General features: G+C 50.7%; 1 protein-coding gene across 26 annotated transcripts in view; it reads left to right on the top strand.

The window, feature by feature from the left end:
- The window catches only part of CLASP1 (cytoplasmic linker associated protein 1), a 288,466-nt gene that overhangs the window by 259,642 nt on the left and 10,848 nt on the right, over positions 1-17,976 (top strand). For all 26 annotated transcript variants that reach the window (XM_066280483.1, XM_066280480.1, XM_066280481.1 and 23 more), the window contains 3 exons: positions 4,008-4,136; positions 15,092-15,298; positions 16,542-16,658. In XM_066280483.1, coding sequence (XP_066136580.1) covers positions 4,008-4,136; positions 15,092-15,298; positions 16,542-16,658 — 453 coding nt within the window. The remainder of the gene's footprint in view (positions 1-4,007; positions 4,137-15,091; positions 15,299-16,541; positions 16,659-17,976) is intronic.

The following is a 17,976-nucleotide window of genomic DNA, read 5'->3' as shown; positions in this document are numbered from 1 at the left end:
AAGGCTTTGGCCCCTGGAGTCCACTGGGTATGGCCTCTGTGTTCCCTAGCTGTGGTCTGTCTGCAGGCCCACCACCCCCTCTGCTGTTGCTGCATAGGGTGGTTGGGTATGGGTTGGGTATGGGCATTGCCAGTTCCTGCCCACTGGAGCTGTTGCTATGGTTCTTCCTCTCCTTCACGGGAGTGGCTATGATCGTGTGCTCCGGTGTACAAGCCTTGGTGGCCTTGACCTTCGCCCCGCCACCCCTGCGGGTATCGTTATGCTTGGCCCTGAGGGCAGGGGTGAGCACCTTTGCTCAGCTGCAGGTCTCTGCCTGATTCTGGGCTTTCGCCCCGCCCTTGCAAGAGGAGCCTGCTCGTGAAACGGCTGTAAGCCTTGGCTCCACAGGCCAGGGGTGACTGTGTGCCCACACTCAGTAGCAGGACTCCTCCTGTTCTGGGCTTTTGGCTCAACCCCCGCAGGAGGAGCTGGCTCCCAAATCAGGCCACAAGCCTCGGTTCCATGGGCAGGGCAAGGCTGTGCTCCTGCGCCCTTGCTCAAGGGCGGGTCTCTGCCCCTTCCAGGGCTCCTGCCCTTCCCCTGCAGGCTGGATTGCAGGCAGCCCGCAGCTGGGCTTGACCACTTTCGCGTGTCCCCTCCTCCCCAGCCGGGCAAGATTGAGCTCACACCTGGGCCTCAGTGGTGGCCAGCCGGCATCTGCCCTTGCCGACAGAACCGTGCTTCCGCGTCCTGCCACCACCCTCGGGTGAGCCCTCAGCCATGTGGGTGCGGGTGCTGCATCTCAGACCCTAAGACTCACTACTGTAGTCCCCAAAGCTCCCTCCTTCTAAGCGACTGCTCTGAGTGCCGCGGGAGAGCTTGTTTGGCTGGTGTCCTGCTTCCCTTTGCTGGTATTGCTGTTTCCGGGGGAAATATTCACTTCAGATTTGAGGAGTGACTCGTCCCAGGGGTTAGGGTGGCTGTCCCTCAAAGTGTTTCTCCCTGTGCCTCCTAGATTACACTCTCTTCCTGCTACTCCGGTTCTCTTCTCTCTCCCTGCCCCCGGAGCCCCGGGTGAGTGGTTGTGAGAGAGGTGTTCTGCACGGTCCCTTTAAGAGGAATCCTGGGTCTGAGAAATCAGTCTCTTTCTCACAAACAGTATCCTGTCTTGTTTCCAGCTAAATACTGTCCATACGCCTCTTCTAGGCTCTGGGGCTGCAGGCTGGGGCTTTGTTCCTGGGGCTCAGGACCCTCCCCTTTCTGCTAAACTCACTTCCCACCACGCGAGTCTCTCCCTGCTGCCGTTCACTCTGGGGAGCTGAGCAGCCCTCTCCGCGTTTCCGCTTTTCCTACCAGTCTCGGTGTGCCTTCTTCAGTACTCCTTGGTTGAAGAGTCCTCTTAGTTTAGTCCAAAGTTGGTCTTTCCAGATGATGGTTCTTAAAATTAATTTGTAATCCACTTTGGTTCTGGGAGGTGGAAGTTGGTACGTCTGCCTACTCCATCGCCATCTTCCCTTATACATTTTTAAAATAAAAGTTTTTGTTATCTCATGCAATTCTCACATACCTCCCATCTGTAAATAAAAGAAGTATTGTTAGCAGAATCTCAAATATGTACTCACATATGATGTTATTCTTAGGATGATTTTTAGATATTTTTATTTATTCCTTACGTTTAAACATTTTTCAAACTGTGGTATTCCTCAAAACATGGATGCAGGCAAAATGGTGTGTTACATCCAATGCACATCACCCTTGTGTCCCTGTTCACGCTCCCTTCTTATAGTGTGCCGACATATGAAGCATTTTCGTTGTGGCTTATCCTTTGAGGCTGTTGCAGGGACTGGCTTTGGGAAGTGACGCCCTGAAAGATGAAGGCTGTCTTCTACTGACAATGGTCAGCCTCCTTTGAGTGATCTCTTTTCACAGACTCCTCCAAAAGCTGATCAGTGAGCTTCAGTCTGAAGTCATATAGCTGTGGTCTTCCAGTCTTCATCTGATACACAATGTATGAGTTCAAAACAGCATTGTTAATTTCATGAAAAAGTTTTATATATCATTTCATGGCTTTTCTTACATTTCCGGTGAAACTTATTTGCATATCAACCTTGTCAATCAAACCCATATTCTCATTATACCTAACCACTTAGTGGCTTGGTAATGTTTTTGCTCAGTAGTGTAATCACTTTTGCCTGTTTCAATCATCAAGTCCTCATGAATTGTAGTTAGCATGTTGACCTCTCTTTGGTGACACCATCTTTGAGCTAACATGATTGTAGTATGTTTTGAGACGCATTCACCCATTTTTATATTCTCCAGCACAAAGTTTAAAGACGTACGTGTACGACCATACTCTGGATGGTCAGGAGGCACAAGGACGTACATGAACATTTGTACTATTCAGAGAGTTAAACATGAACATCTGAAAAGCAAACAACTAGTCAAAGAAAGTTGTTCTATTATGCAAATGAGATACAAAACCAGCTTTTGTTTCATTGGTGAAAAGGCACTGTACGAAAGGCTGAAAGTGCTGGAGTGCCTGCACGTCCCCGATCCCTTACTTTTTGTGAGCAGTGTTTCTCAAGCGCCAGTTAGCAAAGTCATGTTTTTGTCAGGGACAAGTTCCATCCTAGCTCGTGTGCAAGTTTTTTCTATAATTGGCTTTGTAGTAGTTGAGGGAAACTTGTTCCTGCATCAGATCATATTAACACCTACAATTTCTTAAAACTTTGTTAGCATAGAATGTCATTTTTTTATAATCCTTGTGAATTTTATGTTTCATATTTAACTGAGAAACGTTTTACCTCTGGGTATGTCAGCGGTTCAGTAACCCTAATTGGTCAAGCAACAGGAACCATGGATTATTTTTAAAGTAAAAGGTCCTCTTGACACAGAGCCATCTGAATGCAACAAACTAGACATTTACTGTATAACTCTTAAAGAAGGGAAGAATCCAGTCCTGCCTTCCTCCCCCGGTACAGCTGGTCCCTTATACGGGGACAGTGATAAAGGTAGGAGGGTTGTCCGAGGTGAACTCCATCCCTGTGCACTGGGCTTTGCGTTTGCTAGCAGAAACAGAAGTAATGTACACCTGGTGAAGAGCCCTACGAGCAGGGTAGGGCGGAACTCTGACACAGCCCATTGTAAAAGTCATGCCCAGGGTTACAGGGGTGGTAACTTCAATGGGAGAGAGTTGAGCAGGAAGCTGGTGAATATCATGGTGACTCACATTGCTTGATGATACTTAGGATTAGTGGTTTGGTGTAGGGCTGAGGAAAGCTGGAAGAATGGTGATAAAAGATCTCTGTAAAACTGAATGTTGGCTTCTGAAGCACTTGTACTTGGTTGGGCTTTGTCGTTGGAAGATAAGGTGATGTCAGGCAGAGGGCAGGTAGATGGTGTGTTAGTGTGTACATTGTACAGATGAGTGACAAAGAATCAGGAAGTACCTTGTGGCCGTGTTTGGTGTAAACGCCGTTCTCTTTTATTGAGATTAGGAGTCTATTTGGAGTGGCTTTCTTCCAGACACATGACTGGGGCCTCGAGGTCCTCAGGCACCTCAAGGCCTGTGCAATTGCCCTCACCTGTGATCTCATCATACAGAAAGAAGGTCAGGAATAGTGATAGGTCTCCAGCTGTCCTCAGAGAGTTCAGTCTTTCAGGTCATGTTGTTGCAGTGTTCAGATGCTTTTGACTGACCTTTTGTACATTTTACAAAAGGTAATTTGCATATCTAAGGCTCAAGATCTCTGGAAATTCCCCAGAGATAGATTGTCCTCTTTTGGTCATCATTTGGCTCATTCAAGAAACCTTCATCAGATCCCTGTCATTGCTGGGCCCCCGGAATGTCCCACAGGCACAGGCCTGCCTGAGGGAGCTGGCTGTCTAGAGGGTCACCTGTAAAGGTATCTGCAGGGTGCCAGGGAGCCCTGGAGTAGGTGCTCTGTGCCTGTTGGGCCCTGCTGACTGCTGTGTCCAGTGCAGCGCTGTGCACTGCGTGCTGACGTCTTCTGTCTTCTTGTACCCAGCACTCCATCCGCGCATTAGCACTGAGAGTCTTACGGGAAATCCTGAGGAACCAGCCAGCCAGATTTAAAAACTACGCCGAGCTGACGATCATGAAGACTCTGGAAGCCCACAAAGACTCTCACAAGGAGGTGAGCCGGGCCCGAAGCCCAGGACTGCTGAGACAGGCTGGGGTGCGGTGGTCGTGCTGGGACAGAGGAGCGGTTTCCCCAGTTTCTTCCTTTGAACTCAGCCCGTGTGGAAACACAGGGTAAAGTCCTGCTGCTGCCATGGTGGCCGAGCAGCAGTGCAGTTCGAGGGCCAGTGCCGACGGCCAGTTCCTGACTTTCCATGTACAGTGGGCTGGCCAGTTCCCGGGGATTTCCCCCGTCAGTGCTTCCCGTGGCTTTGATCAAAGGAAGGGGGTTTTCATTTTCCTGTGGCATTCAGCCTCTGGCCATGTGAAGTGGGAGATCTAGGTTGGCTTTGACGAATGACTCTGACACCCTAGAACAAGTCCCAGACAGGTCCTAGAACCTATGCCTCCTTGCCCCAGAGCCTTGGAGGACATATTTTACCTGCCGAACCTCTGTTTCCTCATGTGTAAAATAGAAATGTGTGAAATATTATCACCAAGTTTCTTGTGAGAGCTAAATGGGAGAACAGGTGACACGGTTCCTGGCCTGTGCTGACGAAGGCAGGTGCTGCGCTGGGCCGGCTCCGGCTCCTTCCCAGCGCCCCTCCAGCGAGCTCCCCTTTGGCTCTGCCTGCTGCCTCTATTCGCTCCTGCACATGCACCATGCTGGCCCACTGTGCCAGCCGTCCCTGGCACCTCCGATGCCAGTCAGAGAGCAGGAAGGCTCTGTTTCCATGCACAGCACACATACTATGGACATTGGCCCTCGATAAATCCTTGTCCAGTGGCTCACTAGTCCCAGCCCGTAGCTCACTACTTTGACTACTAGAGCCCTACTGAGACTGGTGAGAAGGTGGAGCCATCCTAAGTAAAAATTATTTCAGTAACACACATCCTATAAAAGACAATGTGGAAAACAGAACTGTACATTTAAAACTTTAGAGGCCCTGGCCGGTTGGCTCAGTGGTGGAGCGTCGGCCTGGCATGCAGAAATTCCGGGTTCGATTCCTGGCCAGGGCACACAGGAGAAGTGCCCATCTGCTTCTCCACCCCTCCCCCTCTCCTTCCTCTCTGTCTCTCTCTTCCCCTCCCGCAGCCGAGGCTCCATTGGAGCAAAGATGGCCCGGGCGCTGGGGATGGCTCCTTGGCCTCTGCCCCAGGCACTAGAGTGGCTCTGGTTGCAACAGAGCGACGCCCCGGATGGGCAGAGCATCGCCCCCTGGTGTGCGTGCCGGGTGGATCCCGGTCGGGCGCATGCAGGAGTCTGTCTGACTGTCTATCCCCGTTTCCAGCTTCAGAAAAATACAAAAAAAAAAAAAAAAAAACTTTAGAAAAGTTAATACCACCAGCAATGGCTGTGACCACAAGGTGAGAGACGTAACCACTTGCTCAGCTCAGTGTCTTGGCTCACATATGACTATTTCATGTGCATACTCGTGGATGCAGGGAATTGAAATGAGAGCGAGTCTGAGATCTATGGAAAGATCCAAAGCCTGAGTCCTGGGTTTGCTCTGATCAGCAGTTGCATGACTACTGAACAGTGCCCTGTTTGACCTCCTCAGAGCTCCACCAGGACTGTAGGCTCTGCAAGGGTGGGGCTCTCGTGCTCTGTCTGAGCACTTCCCCGCCTAATAGCCCTACCACAGCACAGTTACATACACAGTAGATGTGTTTTCAAACCAGTGACTACTCATGCTTTCAAAAACTAGTGTGGTTGCATGATAGTGATAAGCACTCATATTTGAACAAAAGATTTCCATTTTATAATAACTAATTTTAAAAATGTGAGGACCAGATGAACTAATAAAATATAGTCAACAGAATTATTTCCAGATGAGGAAAGGGTCTCAGGAGGCACCATAATGTCGGGTGATGCATGGTGACTGCTGGTGGACCCCAGTGGAGACCAGGCTGTGTGTGTCTTTTTTTTTTTTTTTTCCTGAAGTTGGAAACGGGGACGCAGTCAGACAGACTCCCACATGCGCCCGACCGGGATCCACCGGCACGCCCACCAAGGGGCGATGCTCTGCATATTTGGGGCGTTGCTCTGTCACACCCAGAGCCATTCTAGCGCCTGAGGCAGAGGCCATAGAGACATCCTCAGTGCCCGGGCCAACTTTGCTCCAGTGGAGCCTCGGCTGAGGGAGGGGAAGAGAGAGACAGAGAGGAAGGAGAGGGGGAGGGGTGGAGAAGCGGATGGGCGCCTCTCCTGTGTGCCCTGGCCGGGAATCGAACCCGGGACTCCTGCATGCCAGGCCGACGCTCTACCACTGAGCCAACCGGCCAGGGCTGTGTGTGTCTTTTGAAAGAGGCAGCTAACTTATGCTGACTTGTGTTTTTTCTTTTCCTGTTGTTTTTGTTTTGTTTTGTTTTGTTTTGTTTTGTTTTTAACCTCAATAGCTTCTCTCCAATGAGAATATGTGCACACACACAGACAAAAGAAATAAAGTGGATGTTCTTTTATGTATATGATGTCAGTTGTTTCACACACCAGAAGGTGTGTTCTCCTCAGTGAAATGTGAAGGTGACACTGAGCCATCTTCAGTGTGTGGCACTTGCTAGCTATCCTCTTGAAAGGGGTCTGTCTTTCAAGTGGGCGTACTGATCTTAAACTTGGAAACTTTGACAGTGGGCCCTCAGAAGTCCAAATTAAAGAATTAAATAAGCCATTTGCTGTTTATTGTTCTCCTGAGGGGTCTTATCATGCCTCAGGATAGTAAGTTCTCGGATGTGAAGTCCTTTAAATTGGCTCAGGGACAAAAGCAGAAAATTCTGCTGGTTTCAGTCCGAGAGCTCTGGGCTGCCGTGTAACTCCTGCAGGCCAGGTCTCCATGCTGAGGCCGCCGGTGCCTTGACAGGGCAGGTGGAGGGACACTGTGCTCTGAGGGGGCACTGTGTTAGCAGGCCTCTCTGCCTCACATACTTTCAGACTCACCTTGACTCGGTTGCCCTTGGTGTTTCCCAGTGAAACTTGACTGTCACTTTGCCAGAAGCTTCTAATTTGGGGATCTATGTATGTAGGGTTTAGGTATGGTTTTTGTTTTTCTTTTCCTTTAAAACTCTAGTAGTCTAGCCCTGGCCAGCTGCTCAGTGGATAGAGCATCAATCCCGGCATGTGGACATCCTGGAATCAGTCAGGATGTGAAGTGACCAACTGCTTCTCCCCTTCCTCCTCCCCCTACTTTCTCTCTCTTCCCCTCCTGCAGCCAGTGGCTCAATTCTTTTGGGCATGAGCCCTGAGTGCTGAGGATAGCTAGGTTGGTCTCAGCATAGGCCTCAGGAACTAAAGAGAACTCAGTTGATTAGAGCATCAGGCCCAGACGGGTTGCTGGGTATATCCTGGTTGGGGCACATGTGGGAGTTGGGAGTCTCTCTATTTCCACTCCTCTCACTTAAAAAGAAAAAGAGTAAGTCTTCTGATCTTTCTCTTATTTTAACCAGAGTCTGTCTCCTACAATTTTGTGTGTGCATTTTTCAGGGGAGAGTACTGATCAAGTAGGTTAGAAGCTAATTTTCTATAATCCAGAATCACGTAAAAATTCTTCATTTAGATTCTCTCCCTCATTTTACTGATGAGGGAACTGAGGCGTAGAAAAGAGAAGACATTTTCCCCAAGACCATCAGATCGCACAGCCAGATCCAAACTCAGGTCTTTGGTCCTCAAACCTAGAGCTTTTCCACCCTCCATTTCTCCCACTGGTCCTGAGCCTAGCTAAGTGAGCCCTCACCTGCTAGGTTCAGGTCCATGTAGACTCCGCACTTTGAATCCCAGAACTTATAGCAGAGCCAGTCTTTTACCAAAGGTGGGGTTTGCCTGGTACTGGGGTGGATACTAAAACTCAGGGGTCAGTCCTGTTTTTATAAGGTCTTCCCAGCTTTTCTCAGAAGGTGGTGCCCACCTTTTCTTTGCTCCCAAATGATTGCAGCACTAAACGGGGCATACCTACTGGGAAGAGTTTGATTCCCGTCATCATTTCTGAACATTTGCTTTATAATTTATTTATTTATTTATTTATTTTGTATTTTTCTGAAGCTGGAAACGGGGAGAGACAGTCAGACAGACTCCCGCATGCACCCGACCGGGATCCACCCGGCACGCCCACCAGGGGCCGACGCTCTGCCCCTCCGGGTCGGGTCGTCGCTCTGCCACTACCAGAGCCACTCTAGCGCCTGGGACAGAGGCCAAGGAGCCATCCCCAGCGCCCGGGCCATCTTTGCTCCAATGGAGCCTTGGCTGCGGGAGGGGAAGAGAGAGACAGAGAGGAAGGAGGGGGTGGGGGTGGAGAAGCAAATGGGCGCTTCTCCTATGTGCCCTGGCCGGGAATCGGACTCGGGTCCCCCGCACGCCAGGCCGACGCTCTACCGCTGAGCCAACCGGCCAGGGCCTGCTTTATAATTAAAAAAAAAAAAATTTTATTGAGCCCTGGCCGGTTGGCTCAGTGGTAGAGTATCGGCCCGGCGTGTGGAAGTCCTGGGTTCAATTCCCAGCCGGGGCACACAGGAGAAGCACCCATCTGCTTTTTCACCCTTCTCCTCTCTCCTTTCTCTCTCTCGCTTCCTCTCCCACAGCCAAAGCTCCACAGGAGCAAAGTTGGCCCAGGCGCTGAGGACAGCTCCATGTCCTCTGCCTCAGGTGTTAGAATGTCTCCGGTTGCAAGGAAGCAATGCCCCAGAGGGGCAGTGCATCGCCCCCTAGTATGCCAGGTGGATCCTGATGGGGCACATGCAGGAGAGTCTATCTCTCTGCCTCCCTACTTCTTACTTCAGAAAAATACCCAAAAAAATAATAATAATTGAGCCATTTATTTTGATGTGTCTGTGACAGGGCCAAATCAAACTTTGTGAACTTAAAATATGCAATCCAAATTTTAACAAGTTCTGTGCTCTCAAAGAAACCTTATCTTTAAATAAACATTCATCAATATTCTGAGTAGTGATCTCCTTTTTTTTTTTAAGTTAGATAAGGAAATCATGCTTTTCCTAGCTAGACACTATTATTTTTTTTTATTAACTTTGAAAAGGAATAATTCCTCCTGTTTCTTACCAGACTGTTGCAGAGTCAGTGGAATTGGAATAATTTTTGTAGCTCCAAGGTGGAGTGTGGCCTAAGGGCCTGTTTGATCCACTGTCCTTCATGAATATGCCCCATCCCCTTTGACTCCTTGCCTTCTTGGCCCCTGTCTGCTCTCTGTCCTGCCCTCCCTTCTCTCTGGCCTGTGTTTACTTTTGCTCATGGTATGCTTATATCTATAATCTTTGCTTTTTATGTTACAGAGCATAGGGGCAAGCCGAAGATTTACCCGGAGGCGGGTGGCTCACCAGGAGCAGGGGGGGGTGACATATAGAGGGAAGTAAGGCCCTGCCAAAAGGCATCCGTCTCAGAAGCTCTCTTGAACCTCGGTAGAAGAGAGCACCTCACACGTACTGTCTGGAAGCACAGCTTCTGGCACCTTAATTCTAGACGTTTAACCTCCGTGTGTTAGATACACTGACTAACTACTTCATGCAGGTGACACCTATGATTCCTGGAGTTCTGTGAAAAGCTGTTCTCCTCAGGGTCAGCATGAGCTCAGTAGATCTGGGACATTTCTATGTCACCAGCAGCTCAGTGCAGAGTAGCTCACTTTATCCCGAATGGCAGAGTGTGGAGAGACTGAGGGAGGCAGGAGTCCAGTTATGGCCCTCACTGTGACCTGGGCAGCTTGCATTCCCTGTCTCCTTCATGCTCACAGTGCTCCTGAGGGATGCCAGGAGGGGCTTCTGTCCTGACTGCTATGTGGCGCTGCAGAGACCTGAATCCGGTTTGTCTCCAGAGCCTCTACCTTTCCCCCCACTGAGTTACTTCCTGTGTTCTGTTGGGGTCTTCCCAACATCTGCTCCAATGCATTGCTGCTTTCTAACTTGGCTATATCTATGAAATCATCCAGTATTTTCTGACCCTTTTATTTTTCCCCCCACATATATGAGCTAAAATTCAAAAGTTTTCTCAGCATTTCTTAGCTTTCTGGCTGGTGTGTTTCATGATAGTTGTGGACTGTGATTTCTCACAGTCAAAAGGGACTCATTTCAGAGAACGGCCTCACTTATGGCATGCTGTGTGTGGACTGGGGCTGGAGAGAAGCAGTTGGTCTTAGCTAACTCGCTACACAGTGGAGCTCTTCTAAGAATTGTGCCACCCCTTTTCAAACAACAGAATTGACAAAAGCTACACTGAACTAATGTCTTTGCTCCTTCTTTCTGGTCTGTCACCTGGAATGGGACACCTAGTACAGTTGCTTTCCCCAAGGCTCGTGTGGATTGTTTGTAGAGCTCCTGCCTTCCTCCTCACTTTCTGGGCCCGCTCCTTAAATCGGAATGTGGATGTGCCGATCAGGGAGACGTGGTGAGAGGTGACTTTGCCAGTCAGGAACACTTCAGAAAATATATGCGCTTGGAGAAAATTGGTTTGACAGACATTAATCAAGCACCTAGTGTGTACTGGGCATTGATTGTGCTGGGCATGGAGGACACAGAAAGATGGCCAAGATGGGAGCCGACCTTTGAGGAACTTCTGGTCTAGTGGGAGAGAGAGTTTCAGCAGAATGTTTGAGGGCAACAGTCACGGTGTGCACAGAGGCTTCCCAGAGGTTCTGTGGGAATAAGTAGGTTCTGAAGGGTGACTTGGCCCAGCTGGGTGAGAACGCTAGTGAGCGACACTCAGAATGCAGGGACTAGAGCCACGGGCACTGAGGTGTGGCCAGCAGGGCCCATGCAGGACGTGCCCTCAGCTGAGTGTTAGCAGGGCGCAGTGGGAAGGAAGATGGTTAACAGTTCAACCAGACAGGTTTGCAGAAGCCAGGCCCTGCTGGCCTTCCATGCTGAACTGAGGAATGTGGACATGGTCACTGGTAGTGTTGTAGAGAGGCTGTGGGGGCAGGCAGACGCACTCGAGTGGGCAGTAGACCGGGCAGGAGGGTCCTCTGGGCGGAGCTCCACTCTCTGGCAGCCCAGAGCTGCGCGTTAGCTGCTGTGCTCCCTCTCTGCCTTGTCCTGCAGCGAGGCCTCGGCACACTGTCGGTGTTGGTGTCCACGGTCTGCCTTGTCCTGCAGCGAGGCCTCGGCACACTGTCGGTGTTGGTGTCCACGGTCTGCCTTGTCCTGCAGCGAGGCCTCGGCACACTGTCGGTGTTGGTGTCCACGGTCTGCCTTGTCCTGCAGCGAGGCCTCGGCACACTGTCGGTGTTGGTGTCCACGGTCTGCCTTGTCCTGCAGCGAGGCCTCGGCACACTGTCGGTGTTGGTGTCCACGGTCTGCCTTGTCCTGCAGCGAGGCCTCGGCACACTGTCGGTGTTGGTGTCCACGGTCTGCCTTGTCCTGCAGCGAGGCCTCGGCACACTGTCGGTGTTGGTGTCCACGGTCTGCCTTGTCCTGCAGCGAGGCCTCGGCACACTGTCGGTGTTGGTGTCCACAGTCATTTGCACATTCCCTCTCACTGTGTTAAAGTAGGTATTTTTAAATTCTCATTTTAGAGTTTAAAAATGGTGGCTCAGAGCAGTTAAATGTCCTGCGGGAGGGCGGTGCTGGGGTTCACCTTCGTACTGCTCAGAGGTTGGGAACGTGCCCACCCAGCCCTGGACATTGCCTTTCTTTGGGGGAAAGGGAAAAGGTCACACACGCGCCCTGGGGCCAAACAGCACTCTGCTTTTAGGGACCTGTGTAGAACGAGCTACACTTTGCCAGAGATTGAGTTAGCAAGGAAAAGTCACAGTGCCTTTCTTTTAAATAGTCTCATTTCCACGTGTGTGCAAACTAGAGGGACATGCCCTAAATGTGACTGAGTTAATGCTTGCCAACAATGAAGTGTGCTCACTCCATCGAGGTGTGTGGGGAGCTGAGAGCTGCAGAGCCAAATCAATCATTTCTTGCTGGGGGCGGGGGGGGGGTGGCTCTGCGGGGCCCAGAGCCCTTGCGCTGGGAGAACTACAGAACACCAGAGGAGCCTGCTGTGGACACTCATCCACCTTCCCAGCTCTCCCTCCCTTCTGCCAGCCACTCCTGGCCCGTGGCAGGAAGCTCCATGGGTAGCGCGCTCCTGCTGTCTGGCCTGCCTGCTCCTGTGGCCTCGTCTACCGCGTACTGCCCTCTGCGTGGGCCACCCCCACCCTGCCCAGCATCTGGAGGGCAGGGCTTGGGCACTCCGTCCTCACCCTTGGTCTGAGCCGTGAGCTCGATCTCTGGCACACAGAGCGAAATGAACGTACATACTAAGCACAGATGGGAGGCAGGGAAGGAAGGTGAGAAGCTATGGAGGCTTTGCAATCTGACTCTTAGGAGCTCTCTAGGAGTAGGATATGACTCTCAAAGTAAAATTACCGCCCTGGCCGGTTGGCTCAGCGGTAGAGTGTCAGCCTGGCGTGCGGGGGACCCGGGTTCGATTCCCGGCCAGGGCACATAGAAGCGCCCATTTGCTTCTCCACCCCCCCTTCCTCTCTGTCTCTCTCTTCCCCTCCCGCAGCCAAGGCTCCATTGGAGCAAAGATGGCCCGGGCGCTGGGGATGGCTCCTTGGCCTCTGCCCCAGGCGCTAGAGTGGCTCTGGTCTCAGCAGAGCGACACCCTGGAGGGGCAGAGCATCGCCCCCTGGTGGGCAGAGTGTCGCCCCTGGTGAGCATGCCGGGTGGATCCCGGTTGGGCACATGCGGGAGTCTGTCTGACTGTCTCTCCCCGTTTCCAGTTTCAGGAAACAAACAAACAACAACAACAAAAAAAACAGGCCTATAGCCCGACCTGTGGTGGTGCAGTGGATAAAGCGTCGACCTGGAAATGCTGAGGTTGCCGGTTCGAAACCCTGGGCTTGCCTGGTCAAGGCACATATGGGAGTTGATGCTTCCAGCTCCTCCTCCCTGTCTCTCTCTCCTCTCTCTCTCTCTCTCTCTCTCTCTCTGTCTCTCTCTCTCCTCTCTAAAATGAATAAATAAGATAAAAATAATTTTAAAAAATTACCAGTTGACTTGGGGGTGGGGGGTGAACACACAATACGGTGTGCAGAGATGTGCTATGAGATTGGGCACCTGAAACCTATATAATTATGTTTAGTGTTACCCCAATAAATTCAGTAAAAAATTAAAATAACCTCTCTGCTGTTCTTTGCAGTAAAGCCTGACTTTTTACATAGATCAGAAGCACAAATCTTGGATCTTTCTGACACTTCTCTCGGTATTTAGCTTTGAACCGTGCTGACCTAGGTCTCCATTTGACTCTGGAGAGGATTAATATACCATCTCGGTGTCTGCCCCATAGGTGTGTGTGTTGTGTCCGTGAGCATGCTGGCCAGGTGATGATGGGAAGAAGGGTGATCTTATCTAATGAGACACTGAGCTTTTGGTCAGTGCCTAAAGGAGACAGCCAGTTCTCCAGGGAAAGTTCAAAAGGTCTGCAACAAGAAAGAAGTGAGGCTTTCTGAATTCAGGAAGGTAGAGCTTCTTTAAACAGCCAGTCCCCGGGCAGACAGGAATGACACTCAGTCTGCCAGTGCATGTTGAGCTCTTGGTAAGTGCCCAGCTGTGCTGTGTACTTGCTGAGTTGTTTTGAACAGCAGAATACAAAGCAGGGAAGAATCTGATGGAATGGCCAGTCCAGGGCTGGCATTAGGAGAAGTATATTAGATTTTCATTGTATTTTGTAAGAAAAGTCATACCTTTTTACAGCTTGGTGTCTTTGTATATCGATTACGTATGTGTTCCTGTGCTGTTAAAGTAGTGACGATCACTTACTGAATGTCTAGTGCATCTCGGCACCAGTCCCTCCCCTAATGATTGATGTGAGGGGTTTGGCACATGTGGATGGTGTGACTGGCTATTTCCAGCTCTCTTTCTTTCCTCTGGGTTTTGCATTAGGCTTCTACCTTGTGACAGAGGGTCTCTGTGGCCCTTTTATTGGCCTCTAGAGGACACCAACTTCTGTGTCCTTGTGCATCGTGATCTCTTCAGAGGTCACCAGCTGCTCCTTTGTCCATGAGGTGACCCCATGAGCACAGACCCCTGGGAAAGCAGCTTTCCCCGGGAGCCTTCTCTGGAAGACACTTTAGGCACCTCCCTGGACACACAAGTACTGAGGTCTTCCTGATTTTCCTTCTAGGTTTCTCCCTTGTAATTTCAGTTGTGGATGGCCCACAAGCTGCTGAAAAGCATTTCTGTTTTTAGGTCCTAATCCTCTAGTGTAGAGACTCAAACTGACCTGCACATAAGAATATCCCAGCCTGACCAGGCGGTGGCGCAATACATAGAGTGTCGGACTGGGATGCGGAGGACCCGGGTTTGAGACCCTGAGGTCGCCAGCTTGAGCACAGGCTCATCTGGTTTGAGTAAAGCTCACCAGCTTGGACCCAAGGTCGCTGGCTTGAGCAAGGGGTTTACTCGGTCTGAAGGCCTGTGGTCAAAGCACACATGAGAAAGCAATCAATGAACAACTAAGGTGCTGCAACGAAAAACTAATGATTGATGCTTCTCATCTCTCTCTGTTCCTGTCTGTCCCTATCTGTCTCTCTCTCTGACTCTCTCTCTGTCTCTGTAAAAAAAAAAAGAATGTCCCAGGTGCTATTCACACAGCTTGCTGGGCTCCAGCCCCACAGCCTGTGCCTCGGCAGGTCTGAGTGGTGCCTGAGAAGTCACGTTTCTAACAGGTTCTTGGGGACGTTGCTGCTGCTGGGGTCAAGGGGTTGGGAGGGAGGCTGCACTCAGAGAACCACTTCTCTAAGGGTTTTGCCAGAATCCCCTATGCCTGCCTTCCCATGTCTCTCATTCCCCTGTTAAATTATCCTTCAAACCACTTTGCTTTTAACTTCCTTAGCAGAATGGGCCAGAGGAAGTGATGTCTGCTGTGTAACATTAAGTGAAGTCTGTTGTTCGGCCTACGAAATTTGGTGGCACTGTTGCTGGGTCCTTCTACTGCTGTGGCCTGTGGTGCTCGCTCACGTGGGGAAACCTGTGTTTCAGGTGGTGAGGGCCGCCGAGGAGGCCGCATCCACGCTGGCCAGCTCCATCCACCCAGAACAGTGCATCAAGGTCCTCTGCCCCATCATCCAGACAGCCGACTACCCCATCAACCTCGCTGCCATCAAGATGCAGACCAAAGTCGTCGAGAGGATTGCCAGGGAGTCCTTACTGCAGCTCCTGGTGGACATCATCCCCGGCTTGCTGCAGGTGGGCCCTCAGCAGGCAGCCTGGTGCCCACATGGGCTGAGCCTAAGAACAGGTGCCTGTGCCGCTCACAGCTGTGCGGGGACGTACTCTCCTATTCACTTGAGGTGGGACCCTGTGTTTAGAGCCCTGGAAGCTGTGTGGGTCAGTCGGGCACCACAGGCCCTTTCTCTCGTCCCCTAGTCTCCCCTACCCCCCGTGCAGCAAGGGGTTTCCAGGCAGCCTACAGCTGTGGCTCACAGAATGAACGTTCTGTTTACTGTAAGCATATTTTGATCATCTTTGTTGTTGTGCATTCCTTTAACAAACCCTTATTGGGCATCTGTGGGCCAGCCCTGGGCAGGCTGGCCATGGTGTACAAAACCAGGTGATGGTCCTTGCTGTCACATGCCAGTAAGACAGTCTCTGGGAGATAAAGATGGCTTCCACTGTTGGGCACGTCTCGGGGACTGTGGACTACTGTGGGATGGGGCGCAGCGTGGAGACCAGTAGGGAGCCGTGCTGTGTGCCTGCTGTGTAGGGAGGAGCCAGGTGGGAGTGCGGGGAGAGTGATTTCTGGACCAGGGCTGCAAAGAGGGGAGGGCTCACTGGTGAGGTGGCTTAGAGTCAGGCCTGGAGAGAGCACCATTTCAGTGGGGATGGGGGAGCAGTCAGTGTCACATAATAAAACGTTACTGTTGCTAAGCAATGCAGCTTGGGTGCTGAAACACTTGCTGCTGAGGACCAGACAGACTATTCCAGGTGGAGGGAAAGACTGAGAAACCCCAGGGTCTCTTTGGACAGCTGCTTGCAGGTAGTGCCATTTAGTGGTGGGGGGGGCGAGGCTGCTCTGTAGATAGAAGTCCAGCTGTGGAGTGATGCTGACTGATGTCGTACTGCGGGTGGACATGAGAGTAAGGGACATAGCTCACATTTCTGTAAAGGGGTTTCACACATGGAGTCTGTCTCACCATTGGGGGACATGGGAAAGGAGCCAATTATTTTCTCTCTTGATGGTTCTGCTTCCTGAGTTGCAGTGTGGGGACAGGTCCCTCCACAGTTTGCAGCCTGCCCACACCCAGCGACCCCTCACTGTCCACACTGTTCTGTTCTGGCCTCTCTGGGCCCAGCTGCAGAGTTGAAGTTATATCCTGATTGTTTTTGACAAGTCCAAGGTGAAGTATAAGGGCACTTGTGAAAACGATGACATACTATGAAATAAATCTTTGATCTTCTTTCCTTTCTGTGTCCCCATCTGACTCCACAGGGTTACGACAACACCGAAAGCAGTGTGAGGAAGGCCAGTGTGTTTTGCTTAGTGGCAATTTATTCCGTAATTGGAGAAGAGCTGAAACCTCACCTCGCACAGCTCACGGGGAGCAAGGTATGTATAGTGTTACATGGACTGACACATAGCTGGGTTACCAGCATGTCTTACATGCGCCTGTCTGCAGCTTTGAACTTCAGACAAGTCTTCTCACCATGTGTGTTGTAGTTGGTCCTCATTTCTCCAAAAGCATTTTTCTGAAAAGAAAAATGACTAACCAAATAGTGAAGACACTTAAAATTATAATGTAGTCTGTTGTAACTTCTGTTTTTGAAATAGCTTTGAGCTTCTAGCTTATTCCCAAAGGGAAGATGGCTTTGTTTTGGGGGGATTTTTTTTGTTTGTTCTTGCCAGAGAGAGAGAGAGAGGCACAGAGACAGAAAGGGAGAGAGATGAGAAGTATCAACTTGTAGTTGTGTCACTTTAGTTTTTCATTGATTGCTTCTCATATGTGCCTTGACCAGGGGGCTGTAGCTGAGCCAGTGGACCCCTTGTTCAACAGTGACCTTGGGCTTTAATCTGGCAACCTTGGGGTTCTGAACCTGGGTCCTCAGCATCCCAGGTCGACACTTTATCTGCTGTGCCACCCATCTGGTCAGGCAGGAAAGATGACTTTGTTTAGAAACCAGCCTGTCCTTTCTCATAGATACACTAAGAAAATGTACCTGCTAGCTTAGCAGGTTGCTCAGCAGAACTAGGTTTCTCGTGGGCATCAATACTAATGACAACTGCCTGTGACCTTGTGCCTGCCGAGTCCCAGGCACTGTCTCTGCACTGTGCGTTTGTGGACTCCTTTCTTCATGACCCCACCCTGTGGGGTAAGGACAGATGGCCTACATTTAGGCTGCCCAAGGGCACAGTGCTCTTACTCTAGAAGCCAGGATTTTAACTCACTGTGCTGCCTCTTATATTTCTTTAAGAGTGTTCTAGAATTGGGCAGAGAATAGAACAAGAGGACTGTTGGCTTATTGAACATGAGAGTGGCCAGAGTACTTATTGGTTTATAAATAAACTCAGATCTGAAGAACCTGTCACATGAGAGCAGGTAGAAACCCCCACGCTCTGGTCAGAGAGGCAAGGGTGGGAGGAAGGGGCCTCGGCTCTCCTGGGGTGGAGGTTGGGTGAGCCTTGAGACCTCCTCCGTGGAGAGGAGCCTACTCCAGGGCCTGCTGTGGGAGGGGTGTATGAAATGGACCCTATAGAGCTTGGGCAGTGGTGTAATTACAAGAGCAGAAAGCAAGAAGTGCCTGACTTCTTATGAAAGAAGGAATCTGTGAGTTGATGCCCATTCTTTTCAGTTAGAGCTGATTTTGACACAGTTGATGGGCATCACAGCATGAGTCTTTCTTTCTCAGAGTTCTGGGCAAAGCTGGCT

This window comes from Saccopteryx bilineata, chromosome 5 (genome assembly GCF_036850765.1).
Source record: "Saccopteryx bilineata isolate mSacBil1 chromosome 5, mSacBil1_pri_phased_curated, whole genome shotgun sequence".
NCBI lineage: Eukaryota > Metazoa > Chordata > Mammalia > Chiroptera > Emballonuridae > Saccopteryx > Saccopteryx bilineata.
This window is presented reverse-complemented; position numbering and strand designations above follow the sequence as displayed.